The following is a 14,921-nucleotide window of genomic DNA, read 5'->3' on the forward strand; positions in this document are numbered from 1 at the left end:
CTCCACCAGTTTCCTCCATGTTTATTCACATTCGGCACCTTCTTTCACGTCACAATACTGATCTTGGCATATATGCAAAACAAACCTGCTCTATAACACAAGAAAATATCTTCCTTTAAGTTTGAAAGGACAAAGATTTCAATGGCAGCATTTCAAGTTTGCTGATGTTTTAAAAGGTTATATTGGGTTTGTGATTTCTGTGCACTGATAATGCGAGTGTTCCATCAGTTCCCTCATCCTCGTGTTTTTGCCGCCACAGAACCAACCTGGAGTTGGAACTTGTGCATCGGGGAGGAAACCTGTGCTCCGGAGGAGCCAGCGCAGCTGCCAAACGCTCATGTCTGAGTGAGTAGTGACTCCTTTACCTCGTTTTTAAACATTTTCTGTTAACTCACGAAGGCAGCTTATTTTTAGAGGGATATTTTATGGTCATTGTAACAAACATTTCCTCAATATAACAGCAGTGAGTGACTGTGGGTCTGTCTGTGTTGGACAGTGATGTTAACAGTTACTCTTTCTGTTGCCAAGTGTTGGCCAAGATGGCCCTGCTGCAATGACCCAGACCGAACTTAGGCAATTCCAGAAATATGAATGGATGTTAACAAAAAAACCCAATAAAAACACATTTACCATTTTGTTGTTTAGCTTGTAACTTGGTGAAAGTGGCCATTTATCATTTCCCATCATCCATTTGACATTAAATGTTCTGACATATGATCAGACCTATTCATGTTGCAACACAACACAGACACACACACACACACACACACACTGAGGGTCGATTAGCAGTGGCAGGGAAGGGTAGTTGCAGTCCCAGGTGAGCCCTTTGGGAGCCGTCAGGGTAAATGAAGCAGACAACTGGGTCAAATGCTGTTTTAGTTGATTGTGTCAAAGCAGACAAGGGCATGCATGTAGGGCAGGACGAACGCTGTGATCTTGACTGAATCTCACAGGAAAAGCTGGAATCCAACATCAATTGTCACCCACTGAACACATGGTTTGTGGAAATGTTTAATTGGTATAAAAACATGCGGATGAAGCGATAGAAAATGGGAAGGAGTTGTATTTGTTGTACGGGGTACTTACCATTTCGTGTCTAATTGTTCTGTCAAAGGTGCGGCAGCGGCGGTGAAATGGGCTGTCATCCTTGAGTGCCTGAAAAGACATTTCACACTGGAGCTTTGCCATTTTTGAGCTACATTAACCGCGTAGCCATGCTGACAGCCAAATTTACTCAGTTGCACTACATTAGTGCTCATTCTTCTTAGGGAAATGGATTTAAAGGAGAACGGCCGACGTCCGCTTACTGCGAGAGCCCGTGGGGTTTTCTGAGCCTGTTTCCCAGTGGGCTCTTCGTCTGTTCAGCTGATGAGGATACGATTGACCTCAGAGGCACGCTCCACTCAATTCTCTTACAATGACCTAAATCAATTCCAGAGAGTCCTGCCGTCAAATGGCACTGGTCCTTAGTCCCCGAGATTAATTCAAATATTTACACTTAAATAAACTCTGGCGGCTGCTGTGCATGCACTTTAAAGGGAAACTCTTGTTTGGAGCAAGTGTTGACAGATGTTACTGTATTTTTTTTTTATGTGACGATTAGCACTTTTTTTAAATCACTTTATTATTATTCATTATTCTCATCGCACTTTACTTGAGCCAGCAGTTTCACTCATTCACTCACAAAGTCACACACTCTCACTCAATGGTGACCGGCCCGGTGCTTGATGTTTGGTATACAGCCCTCAAGGCACTCTAACTTTATGGCGTTGGTATAAATGTTCAGAAATTGACTTTATTCATCAGATCTGTCATCTTAAGCTTACAGTAACCCGTTTAACGGTCTTAAATGTGTTGTTGTTATTGTTTTTTTAGAGTCCAATACTTTGATTTCAGTATCTTGAGAATGTGCTTGTTGCCATGACGCACAGAGACATACGACTTCACTGTTATCGGTCTTTAATCACAACCCCCCCCCCCCCCCCCCCCCCCCGAAAAAAAAAACCCTGGATAAAGATTTGTTGTGCAGGATTTCACAGTTCCGACAAGAAATCCTGAGTGGATCCATTAGCTGGTTGAGCGCCACAGTGTTTACTCATCTCATCACTGAGGACTTTTGTTCCTCCCTGGCACAGGACCACTGCCCATTACTCTGGAACTGCTTCCTCTACATCTCTGCCCTCTAGTCTTTTCTAATGTGGTTTCCGCAGCGTAGAGCACAGAGGAACAGACATCACTGTTGCCGAATTCAAGCAGATCAATAGCGATCGTTTAGGAACATGCCACCGGACACAACATCAGTGTCTCGGAGGAAGAACTGCTTGGTTGTTTTGTTCATCACATACAAAAAGATCATGACGTATGCTAAATAAACTCTGGACTTGAATTGAGCTCCCTCCCCCTTTTTTTTTTTTTGTCTTCTACTCCCACGTTAATTCCTGATGTGAGGTGAGTGGTAGTGAGAGAAGGAAGGAAGCAGGCGTTACTCAAGACAAATGGGATGCAACTGAAGACTGAAAGACACCCAGCTTCTCCTTATGCTGTGTTCGATTTTACCTGCGGAGGGCAGTGTTGCTCCAAGTATGGCGTTGACTTGCCGTTCAAATTGCAGTGATAATATTTTAATAGGATTAATATTTTCCAATGGGAAAGTTGTGAGAAACTTGATGATGGTTCAGTTTTCAAACATGGTTCATATGCTTCTGATATTTGTGTCCAATTTTTTTTTTTTTTTTACCCTTATAATGAATAATGAAATAATGAATAAAGTGAGTAAATTTGTGTCTTTTGATACGGATGCTTCTCCAGTTTGGTCTCTTATCTTAAAAAAATCTCAAAATGAGAAGAATTTGTTCTTCTCTTTTGTGCGATCCTGTAATGCCATAAATCACAGTATTTGAAAAGGGGTGTGACAAAGACAAAGACAATTGAGGCTGGAGTGTGTACTACAATATAAGGTGTGTGTGTGTGTGTGTGTGAGAGTGAGAGTGTGTGTGTGTGTGTGTGTGTGTGTGTGTGTGTGTGTGTGTGTGTGTGTGTGTGTGTGTGTGTGTGTGTGTGTGTGTGTGTGTGTGTGTGTGTGCGCGTGCGTGCGTGCGTGCGTGCGTGCGTGCGTGCGTGCGTGTGCGTGTAAATCTGTGTGTCGCAGAGGGAGTCTCTTTTCATGTTCCATTAGTTTCACAGTGAACAGGTGTGGCCCAACCAAAGAGTTGCTCAGGGCTATGAAGCACGACCATGAATCCATCTGGCCCGGCCCGGTTTTATCTGAGCCGAGCGTTAGCCTGCAGTCAAGTGCTTTCATCGTTTGATCTACAATAGAAACCGAGATAAACACTTGCCTGTTTTGTTCCTGTCGGAGCTTGTTGTAGCATAACGATGACATTTTTTTACCCCCCCCCCTTTTGTACCCCGTACAGATCAGCTGTTCCACGTGTTGGCCATGCACATGCGTCTCTACAGCATCGATTCAGCCTACAACCCCTGGACCAAGTTGACTCAGGTTACACAAAACAAAGAGGCAGAGTGAGTGACGTTCCTTCTTATAGCACCTCCATCAGCAGTACATCCAGAAATCTCTGCATGCATCTCTCATACATTGCGCTCTATACCATGTCTGACCCCCCCCCCCCCCCCACACACACACAAACATACAATCAAAGTGCCACTTTGTCCTCTCTCTTAACGCCACCCCCCTCCCCCCCCACAGCTCCCCGTCCACACAAAGAGGAGCTAAAAACAGAAAAGGGAACATTCGTGGTTTCCATAGATACCAATAATTGCTGCATCTGGCAAATTACTGGGCACTCCGCAGAGAGCAAAACAGCCCTGTCAGACTCGCTGTGCTGAGAAGAGCCGCACCGCAGCAGCACGGCGTCTCGGCTCCCAGCTGTCCAACGCAGCTCCGTGACACAAGCCGCCACTTAACAGAAACGCAACAAAGTGTTTTCCACCTTCACCTCCTGTCTTTTGCTTCTGTCACCTTTAACTGCATTACAAAAGGAAATGCTGTTTTTGTACATCAACAGTGTGTGAATATTGGGTTTGAGGTATAAATCCGTGTTCCAAGTATTTACTACATTTAACAGCCTTTCCTCTCTATTAGCGTTCTCGGACAGCTTTTTGCACTTGTTACTGTTAAAGTGCTCACGGCCAGGCGGTATTCTCAGAGGGCCTATTTGCGGTTTAAAAATACTTTGTCAGGGTTTCAGGAGGGCGGCACTGTCATTAACACCCTCAGGCAGTCAACCTGATCTGGTCCGGTTAAATAGGACGGAGACCAATGTTTCTGCGTTTCTGCAAATCAGTCCTCGTTTTAATGTCTCGAAAGGGAAAAAAAAAAGAAGGAATCCAGGGAAAAGTCTCGATGTGCATTCGCGGAGAGACTTAATGCAGGGAGAAATTAACTGGTGAGTGGTGTGGTAATGGAAGGTATTATTCTTTAAGTGCAATTCCTCCTGTTCAAACCCTCCGAGGCCTTTCAGTCGGAGAGTGGAGATTGGGACCTCGCGAGCTAAATTGTCAACAGAACAAAAGACATTTAAATGGAGACGGTGCACAATGTGAATATGTGTAACCAGCACTGCATTAAGGACATTAGTCAGTATTATACAGAGAAGGGGCCTTTTCAAGCCTTGTGTTTGTTGAGCAATTTTAAGATAATATTGACAGTCGGACCTTTGCTCTCATTTCTCTGAAAGCCTTTTCAGATATCTGTGATGTCACTCTGGCTTCTGATGGCTTTTAGTTATTCAGTCACACAGTGGCTTTTACATCTTAAGGCTTCATTTGAATGTAACAGAATACACACAGAAAACCACAATCTTTGCACTTTATTTTTGTATTTTTTTAAAGACAATTTTATTTATCGCTGTAGCATTTTAAAATGGATTTTACTCATGAAACCTCAAAAGCCTTTGTGAGCATTGTGAAGGATCCTCACATTTGTTTCTTACAGTTTTCACATTAATCATTAACACAGTTTGACTGGGACTTACTATTTTGATGAACTGGTTAAACATAATGTATATATATAAATGCTAGAAAGAAAAGAAGACACTGGTCTAGGTTAACACTGAGCTTTAGGTAAAAAAATCCCTGCTGAGGATGATCATATGAACCCAGCATGGTACATTAACGCAGTGCAACCTGTATTGTTGATATGTTAAATGGATGTTTCATTTCTTAAAACTGTTGCTCGTTAATTGGGCGTTCATTATCATCTCACGGTAGTTGGTTCAATGACTCAATTGATTTTTTCCCCCCTCTGTTTCAAGTATTTTCCTTGCACCCTAGCATGCCATCATAATAATAATAATAATAAAGCTTTACTTCTTTTTCGCAGGGGCTTTGATGAAGAAAGACCTGAAGTCCCTATGTTGTATCGCGATGTCCCATCCCTCCTGATCATCTTCGTGCTGACAATGCCACAGCCTTTGCGTAAAGGTAGTCTCTCTCGCTCTCGCTCTCGCTCTGTGCTGTGACACTTTAGCAGCCCCTCCACGATAACATCCCCATTATCAGTTGTCGTCCATGCTGAGTGCTCGGAAGAGGCTTTTCACGCGTCTTATCTGCGCTCCGGCTGCCGCTGCCGCTGCTCGAAGGATCACGACGCCGCGACACTGGGAGAGCCGCTCGTCACTGCATGTCCTCCATCTTAGCGGTTCACTACAGAAACGTTGGGGACACGGAAAGACACCGCTGAAAGATCATTTTAATGAAAGTGGGACGAAGTGGACTGGTGGCTCGGTCGTGAAAAACACAACTTGATTAAAAGGCAAAATGCACAATCAAAATGATTTAGTAATTTTACTTGATGGTAATATATAGGCCTTCTACAAGAAGTGTTTTAAGTATTTGAAAAACAAATTGAGAAAAAGAGTTTAATTATTATTAAGTTTATGAATTTTTTCCCCCTATGTTTATTTTTGAGTTGGAAAAGGAGCCGTTTGCACACAAATCGACGAAAAGTAGTCGGTTTTCAAACGTGGTAGATAAAGAGTGAGGTACTGTCTGTCCCCAGGATGTCTTTTACATGTAAAGGCCTGCTTTTATGTATTTATTACATTTTTTCAAATCTTACCTTCACAAGTAATTGTGTGCAGTGACACTTGTCACAGTGACCAGGACACAGGACTGTCAGCAGCTGCTCGGCACTGAAAGAAAACAAATTGCACTTGTGGTTGTTCTTTTCAGAGCCTCACTTAAACGTCTCTCAGGCTGCGTTTTTTTTTTTTTTTTTTTCCCCCCCCAGCTGAAGCGCTCTGCTAATTATTGTGCACAGTGCTCAGCCGGGCTCTCCTCGCTGACCCTCGGAACCGAATACAATGCTGCTGAGAATAGCTGCCATCCTCCCTCGGCTCCCATCTTTTTGAATTCATAATGGCGTCTCCTTCTGTCCCTCCGCAGAGCACTTTACCTGCGTGGTGAAGATGCTGTTCAACCTGCAGTTCATTCAAGCTGTGGCTGCGCTGTCGACCAGGTTCGGCCCCGAGGAGCGGCAGGCCTGGAGCACTTCAGGAGCACTCAAGAAGGTAAATGACGGTGTCGCAGCTTGAAATCTGACACGGCGACGAGCTTTTGATCGTTTGACCTTTCGGATATTTTCAAGTGTCAAACAGATCTCTGAATGTTTTTTTTTTTTTTTTTTTTCTTTCTTTCCTTTCATCCTTTGTTGAAATAATAATTTTTGTTCCTTAACTGTTCAGTGAGCAGTTTGCTTTTATTTACTGTAAATCTCTTTCGTCTGTAATCGATTCATCACAATACATCCACATGCGTGAAGATATAAGCCACTTTAACAAACCTTAAAATACTGACGCGACTGTTTGGCAAGCAGACTTTCCGTCATCGTCTGTCCCCCTGTCACTTGTTCAAATGGTGTTTAAAAGAAATCTAGTGGATTGATTGTCTGATTGTCCCCAGGAACCAGCTGACGGCACAGTGAAATATTGTGCGCGAGACTTGTTATTGAGTTGTGTTCAGCCCCTCCAGCCTTATTTATGGGAAGTCCACGATATCAATCTTTATTATCTGAGAAAAGTAGCAGCATGGTGGTGGATTAATTGGCTTCCTGTCTTCAGTCTATTAAGATTGTATTAGTGAGCGGATGGCCTGAATGTCAAACGACAAATAGCCAAAACTCTTCTGTTTTCATCAGTGACGGAAGAGTGGTTTTGTATCATCCCCGCTCGCATCCACAAACATTTCAAATCAATAATAAAATGAACGTACTCTACTTTCCTCTTGTAAGTCTGACAAAGGAGAGCTGACCTGATAAAGCTGCTGTGTTTTATTCCACCATCAGCTGGATGTATTTTTGCAGCCTTTTCTCGATTTAAAAAAAAAAAAACCCGCAAAAAACCTCACTAATCCAATTGATTTTTATATTTGAACACCATTTCTGCTGTATGTCAGATGTCATAATATAAGAATAACCGTTAACTCATTTTGCGTAGTCATGTGGTCCTATGCACGCTCAGGTAAAGCACTCCGATTTCTATTATATGCTTGTACATACATACAAAGTCACACCACAGAGGAAATGACAACATGTCGAGACAGTCTTATTTTTCACGTGGTTTTGTCCTCAGTTAAGGGTCATTCCATTAATTCTTCAGAATGTTGAAACTCATCCAGGTGGTCGCACATGTTGAAACAACAAGTGTCCTTCTGTGAAATTGTTCAAATAGGCGGCAAATTAAAAGACAAACTGTTGTGGAGGGAGAAAAAAAAGAATACTTCTACATATGAGAGGTTACAAACTGGTTTGAGTGTGAAAATGACATGAATCATATGGTGCCGTGGTTTTCAAATCTGTCCCAAGCTCCGTGAGCATCTTTGAGGAGGTCAGCGCTTTCTACCAACCACAGCATGAAAGAGTCTTCATGTTTTTGTTTTTAGGACGTTTTAGTGGATGTGACGTAGCTGGTAAAGGTGTGGTAACATTTCCCAACTTTGGTCCGGACCACTGTTCAACACTACTTGCGTAACATTCCAGTTTTTCATAAAAACCATGGCCTTTTAAAATGTTTTCTTGCCACAAAGCTTTTCATTTTGATTTTCTCCCACAGAGCGCCGCCAATCCAGAGAAGTCTTTTGAAGCGCTGCTCCATCACGTCATCAGCGAGCTCGCCAAGGACAAGAGCATCTACAGCGTAAACGCGGAAGAAACAACAATGGTGAGAAGTTAAAATGACTCTCCGGCACTCGGGAGCATAACAACCTTCAGGACCTCACTCCCCTTGCTCCTCTTTATTTCTTTACTCTGCTCCGTGTCATTTTCCCTTGAACAATAAATTGGCCATTACCCTGCGAGACAATGGACTAATATCTCTCCTAATCTCCAGGGGAGATATACATCACTGTGTTATCCGCGAGCTGCCGGCCTGGTTATTGATCAGGTGTTACTGCGCTTTCCCTTCCAGCTGAGCTCCAGTGTGTGGTCCCCGCAGTCCATCGAGTTCAGCCTCCAGCAGTTCTGCCTGCCCTTCCTTCGCCTCTCCTGCCTTCTGCAGCACCACCTTTATGGCGACAGCCTAACTGGCTCCCCGGTACGTTTTGTCATAAATGTCATCCCGGCCCAGCTGGAAGTGCCCTTGCAAGCAGAAATGTCCGCGCCTCGCTATTTAAGGCCGCTCACAATGTCGTTGGGATCTGGTCGAGCAAAGATCGACGCCTCCTGGGAAGATGTGGCAGCGCCAACGTTTTTGTTTTTCCCCTTTTGTCTTTCAACCAGGAGGAAGAGGAGTTCTCGTCCTTGGCCGTGTGTTTGGGGCTCCTGTCCTCCGCCCCTCAGCCCGCCAACGCCGTGCACAGTGCCTCATGTCTGGAGTGGACTGTTGACGCCTTCGACTTGGTGACGCAGTGGTGTGCCGAGGTCACAGGGCTTTCTCAGATGCACGCCGAGCAGTCGCTGGTACGCTCTCCGTGGTCAATGTCGACGTTGTATAAAAAAGTTGTATGAGTTAAATCACAATTTTGATTGAAAAGTTGACTCCCAGCAACAAAACACTGCAAACACGTATTTCAAACTGAAGTGGTTATAGATATTTTTTATATTGAAAGTGGGATTGATATTCTCCTTTTACTTTTAGCCTTGGTTGGTTGACGAGGCCCAAAGCTGCAACGTCTCTCTCTCTCTCTCTCTCTCTCTCGCTCTCTCTCTCTCTCCCCACCACTGACCATGGTTGTTACGCCTTCCTTATTTATCGCTGCAGTAATCTCAGATGTTGTAGATCCTCTTGGTGGAAAATATGGATATCCGTTGAGGTTTCTGGAGACGCGATCTTTAACACAGGACAGTATTTATTATCATCCCAGCGAAGGACACCATAAAAACTAGAAAGTCAAGTGACCTGCAAGATTTACTCAGCTTTGGGTGACTGCAAGTCAAATATTTACGCCGACAAATTCACAGAGGACTGATTATCTTGCAATGAAGAGGTTTTGAGTTTAGGAACAATGCAGGGAAACGCTCTGAATAATCTATCATAACATAAGTCTTTATTCATCCCGCATGGGGAAAGTCGGGTATTGCACATAGATATGAAAATAGATGATGATGTGCCTCATCGATGGTATGCAGGACAGTTGTCTCGTTTTGTATTTGCAAAGTATGTGTGATTTTTGTTGTTGTTGTTTTTTTTTTGCACTTTTCTCATGGCCTCTGTCTTGGTTCTTCTGCGCAGACCTTGCTGGTCCAAGATCCTCAGTGGGCGGCCCCCCACCTTCTCCAGCTGCCCGACAACTACAACATCATCTTCCAGTACTACCACAGGAAGGCCTGCACTGGCTGCAAAAAGGTGCCAAAAGACCCCGCGCTCTGTCTGGTGTGCGGCGCTTTCGTCTGCCTCAAAGGCGTCTGCTGCAAGCAGCAGGGTATCTGTGAATGTGTTTTGGTAAGGGCTTCCTATCAATTTTCACTTTTATTATTATTGTTATTACTCTTCAGTCTAACTCACAATACTGCTACATCGGTGCTGAAGTGAGTCTGTGTTAAACCTTTTTATTTTTTTTTTATTTTCCTGTCACTCCGCAGCACTCCCAACACTGTGGTGCAGCTACAGGCATCTTTCTACTGATAAACGCCTCCGTCATCATCATCATCCGTGGACATCGGTTCTGTCTCTGGGGCTCCGTTTACCTGGACGCTCACGGGGAGGAGGACCGAGATTTACGGTACAACAAACACACACCGACCTCACTGCGCTCAGGTTTTCGCCACGTCTAAAATAACTGCTACTCTTTTATGTGACATTAAAAAAAAACCTCGCCTTATTACCTCCAGTTTTTCTGTATCAGATTACAATTATTTCAGTCATATAGCCAGTGTTTATTTCGTGCTACTTTAATCCTCCGAGTCATGATGTCGCCATCACGGAGCCTGTTTGGGATTATATGAAGAGACATGAGAGTTTGAGTTCGGCGTCGAGCCACAGAAGATCAGAGCTTGGTTCTGGGACGTGGCTCAGATGGTCTTCCAGTGACGCAACTTTAAACACTTCTGTTTTTAGAGCATATTCACTTTGTAACGCGTTGTCACCGCCGTAACGTTTCCCGTGCAGCATTTCTTACTGCTAAATTTGTACATTCGGAGAAAACTCCCGCTGTTTCCTTCGAACTGAATGTTAGAACTCTGAATAATATATGTAGAAAGACGATGCTATTATTTGACTTTGATATGGCAGTAGCAAACGTTTTAAAACTTGTGCCTGCGGTAGAGAAAGTTTTCTGACTTTTGCTTCCCCTCTGGCTTCTCTTCAGTCGTGGAAAACCTCTTTTCTTATGTGAAGAGAGGTATCGAGTGTTGGAGCAGCAGTGGGTCTCTCACACCTTTGATCACATCAATAAGCGTTGGGGGCCGCACTATAATGGACTCTAAGCTTTTCCAAGTCTACTGAGAAAAACCACCAATCAAGAAGGAGAAAGAAGCTTTTTTTTTTTTTTTTTTTCCTGGCTTATGTGTCTGCCTTGGTCAACATATTTGGGAAATCTTAAATGTGATAAACACAAACATCCATTGAGGGGGTTTTGCTGTCACAGCTTTGGTTCACGTGAGGTTTGTTGTACAGTCATGCCTAAAGATTAACACGTGTGTGTGTGTTCAAGTGATTTGTTGTGTGGTTTTCAAACGAATACAAAACAGAATTTGGTCGGATCAAAGTGGAAAAAAAGCACAACTTCACAGAGAAATTCGATTTCAACCGGCTTTTAAAGCCTTCCTTATTTATTTGGGTTGAAACATATATATATATATCTATATCTATATAGATATAGATATACATATATATATAAAGTGCTGGATTTCCCTTCAAGGTTTTTTTACGTTTTGCACCATTTATGATGATGTTATTGCATATCCCTTTTGATTTATCAAAATGTGCTCTGCTGTGCTGGCATGAGTTTCTAAAGCTCCTGATGAGTGTGGCGATGTTATTGCAACGTGCACTCATGATCTGCGGACGCGTGGCGACAGGCAGGACAAGTCCACCCATCAATACAACTAGAGTTATTTTGCAAACGAGCAAAAGCTCTCTTTTTTTTAATGGGTCTAGTTGCAATCCATCCTCAGGAATTCTTTTTTTTTTTTTTTTGCTGTTTTGAGATATGTTATAGATATTTAAATAAAATGCTGCTGCTCATTGTTTCAAGTAAATAATTTTAACTTTTGTGAAGATCTTTTTCTTTTTCTAAGGTTGTGCTTTGAATTTCCCTGCAGATGACTGCGAATGTTGACTCAATATGAGACTGATGTTTAAGAAGGTATGCGGCCATCACGCTGCGCCCGCCCCTTCCCTCAACTATTTCACTTCTGGCTTGCGGGAGAAACTCAAACGCTAACTGCTCGTCAGCTGAAGCTACATTCTGCCAGTTAATTATCGTAAGATTCATTGTTCCGCCGCTGCACCAAAAAAATCCTGAAATCCAGCCTGTTTTTAAGGAAGCGTGGCTGCGAGGAATCCTGCAGCATTGGCAGAAACGGAGTGCCACGCCAGAGCAGAAATGCTACATCACGCCTGTCAGAGTTATTCTCTCACCGTGTGAAACTCAGTGAATTGAAAGTTGCTTGTGAGAAGAAATGGCAGCAATAAACATTGATCTTTCTCTCTCCCCACCCCACCCCACACCCCACCCCCCCACTTTATGCTTTTGATCGTCAAGTCATAACTGCAGTTGAGAACATTTGTCATGATGACGAACTCTCACTCATGCATCATCTAGTTGTGTTTTATAGTTGCATTCCAGCATTGCAAGATTATCCGACTTGAGTATCTCTGACACACTGTGCATGACATCCTTTTGGCCATCATTATTTATTAGTGTCTTAGCGTCTTAATTTTCACAATATCATCATTTTTTTTTTTTGGGGGGGGGGAACAGAAAATCTTATCCAGTCGTGCCTGCAAGTTTTTTTTTTTTTTGCAGCGATAAACTGCTCTGAGCTGATATCCCTGAGATTCTTTTAAATGCTGGGCCACGTAATGCTGCACCGAGAAAATGTCAACAAACATGTCAACGCTTGAAAACATCTCTTCTTGAATTCATGCATGCTGCTTTTTTCTCTTTCACTGAGATCCCCCCTCCCCCCCCCCCCCCTCCCCCCACCCTGTTTATTATTTTGCAGTACCCACTTTGTAAATGACCGCAACCAAATAGCCAATGAGTACTGGGTGTAAAATTGTAAGTGAAAGCTTTTTGTGTGTTCTCCTGTATGAATGAAGAGAGAATACAGTACATTACTGTAGGTGCTGACTCAAACTTTCTCAGTTTGACCAGAACGTATGGCTTTGACATTTAATGCAAAATGTAACATATGTGAATAAAATATAAACTCACTGATCTGATCTGACTCGTTTTGTAAGTGTTTTATTGTTATTATTATTATTGCATTGATACTGCAGTGGTGTGAATATTGGACTTTGTGTTTGACACATCGTCTCACTGTATTGAACGTTGTTATCGCAGGTCTTTGTATTCTCACATGAACATTAATAATTAGTTGTAACATGAATGCTGGGCCTCGTTATTCTCTCTCTCTTACTGGTTTGGCTCCAGATAGCTTCAATATTTCCGTCAGTGGTGGATTCTCTCCTCTCTCATTTCAGTGGAGGAGCTGGGCTATCTTTATGACCGGCAGGAGTCTCAGATCAGTGGAGCACAAATCTGAAAGGTTTGCCGTCATTAGATGAACCTTGTATGGTCATAATGTCACACCACAGAATCCCCAGCTGATACCCAGTAAAACCAAATGCCCCACAACAGTAGCATGCACTCTGAACAAAAGCTTCTTGTGTAAAAAAGGAAATAAAAATAGATTTACACGAAGGATATTTACAAAATGATGAAGCTTTTCTGTATTGTCCTTGTGGCCTCATCACATTTCTTATGGCTGCAAACTTCTCATGTGCCCGTTTGTAAATTAACCTGCATTTCAAGCCTCTGACTTTTACAGCCGTGACAGAATTAATGGTGCTTTTTGTACCAAATGTGAATGACTGTGCGTCTGACTCAGGTATTATTATAAAGCTTTCCAACACTCCCACGTCAGCTCAAAATCATTGTATTCAAAGTTTATTGCCCCAAATCCAGCTTTTCTTTGATTTTCAGCCATTTGAATATTGGCTCATAGGAGCTGCTTTTAGAATCTGCTGTGTCTCTGTGAGCTGGACTGGCTCCGCCCACACGTGCCCATCAGATGCTGTGCATCAGGCCTGTGGAGGCCGTGCCCTGCTCCTCCGTGCATTTGGAGCAGTGCACTGCCTCTCTGCTGGCCTGGTGCAGTGGATGGAGGTCCACTGCCATGTGATTGAGCATTTGCAGGATAATTGGTCTGAACACACACACGCACACACACACACACACACGCACACACAGCCCGGAGGCCCTCTGCTCTGGATAATGACCAGTGGCCTCACAAAGCCTCTTTTTTTTCCGCCTATTAGACAAAAAGAGAAAATGTGGAGCAGCTGAGGAATTTCCTGTGGGGTGAAACTCCTCCCGTATGAGTCCCGGGGAGATGACGGGGCTCCAGCCGGACCTGCAGCGGGTTTCACTCCCGGTGGTCCGTGGACCTTGAACGCACCACACGGACAGTCGGTCAGTGAAGCTGCTTCCGCTCTGCAGAGCAACAACATGCTCAGATGTCTCTACTGTTAATAATTAAAGCTCTGCACCGGGTAAACAGGGAAATCACTTCGGAGATGTGGCCATGGACGGTAAGCCGGATGCACATGAAGCTGGTAATGCATGTTTTCATGTCAGACCAAGGCATTTGTTGACACAGATGAATGGAGGAGGAAACGGAGTTGATGGTCATGTGATGTCTGATCCACTTTCCCTGTTTCACAGATGTTAGGAATGGAAATTCAACCATGTCGAGGTAGGAAGCATGTTTCTTTATCTTTAAAACTGCTCGACTTAATTGTCTTACACTGTGTGACATACTGTTAATACAGTTTTTAATACTGCTTTGTTTGGCTGCAGTGCATCAGCATTGATTATTAGTGTTTTTTTTTTTTTTAGATTAAAACATTAAGAGGTAACAATAGTGCACAAACTCATGACCAAAAGCAATCACAGTTTTAAAGAAGAATATAATTCTTAATACCTCAATACACAGCAGTCACATTACAGGTTAAATTCTCTTGTAGACAGGTGAAATGGTATGTTCAGGATGCCAACCTGTTTAATTTCACATCAGCTTTAGTTTGTTTAACTCACAAGTTTGTGCTCCTAAAGATCTTAAGGATCTTAAATCCCAAAACACAACTCTAAGGCACACAGTACAGTCTTACAACACCAGTCAAGTGACTCTTATCAAACAGTGCTATAGAATCTACTTCATTAAACTTTTTGAAAATTTACACAGAATTCCACACATACAGGCATCAGCATTTCAACTAAACTGCAACACATCTTTTAAA

The 14,921-nt window shown here is 43.1% G+C and overlaps 1 protein-coding gene across 2 annotated transcripts in view; it reads left to right on the forward strand.

Moving 5' to 3' along the window:
• ubr3 (ubiquitin protein ligase E3 component n-recognin 3) overlaps positions 1 to 14,079 on the forward strand; it is a 37,548-nt gene extending 23,469 nt beyond the window's left edge. The window contains exons 30-39 of one of the 2 annotated variants that reach the window (XM_080497873.1): positions 260 to 345; positions 3,417 to 3,522; positions 5,342 to 5,442; positions 6,406 to 6,530; positions 8,070 to 8,177; positions 8,424 to 8,549; positions 8,735 to 8,914; positions 9,687 to 9,896; positions 10,037 to 10,176; positions 13,941 to 14,079. In XM_080497873.1, coding sequence (XP_080353999.1) covers positions 260 to 345; positions 3,417 to 3,522; positions 5,342 to 5,442; positions 6,406 to 6,530; positions 8,070 to 8,177; positions 8,424 to 8,549; positions 8,735 to 8,914; positions 9,687 to 9,896; positions 10,037 to 10,176; positions 13,941 to 13,968 — 1,210 coding nt within the window. In that variant the 3' untranslated portion in view covers positions 13,969 to 14,079. Of the gene's footprint in view, positions 1 to 259; positions 346 to 3,416; positions 3,523 to 5,341; positions 5,443 to 6,405; positions 6,531 to 8,069; positions 8,178 to 8,423; positions 8,550 to 8,734; positions 8,915 to 9,686; positions 9,897 to 10,036; positions 10,177 to 10,761; positions 12,804 to 13,940 lie in introns of those variants that run through there. The other variant, XM_080497872.1, reaches the window with a different exon arrangement.
• The last annotated feature ends 842 nt before the right edge of the window (positions 14,080 to 14,921 follow it).

Source organism: Blennius ocellaris (genome assembly GCF_963422515.1).
Source record: "Blennius ocellaris genome assembly, chromosome: 6".
Classification (NCBI taxonomy): Eukaryota; Metazoa; Chordata; class Actinopteri; order Blenniiformes; family Blenniidae; genus Blennius; species Blennius ocellaris.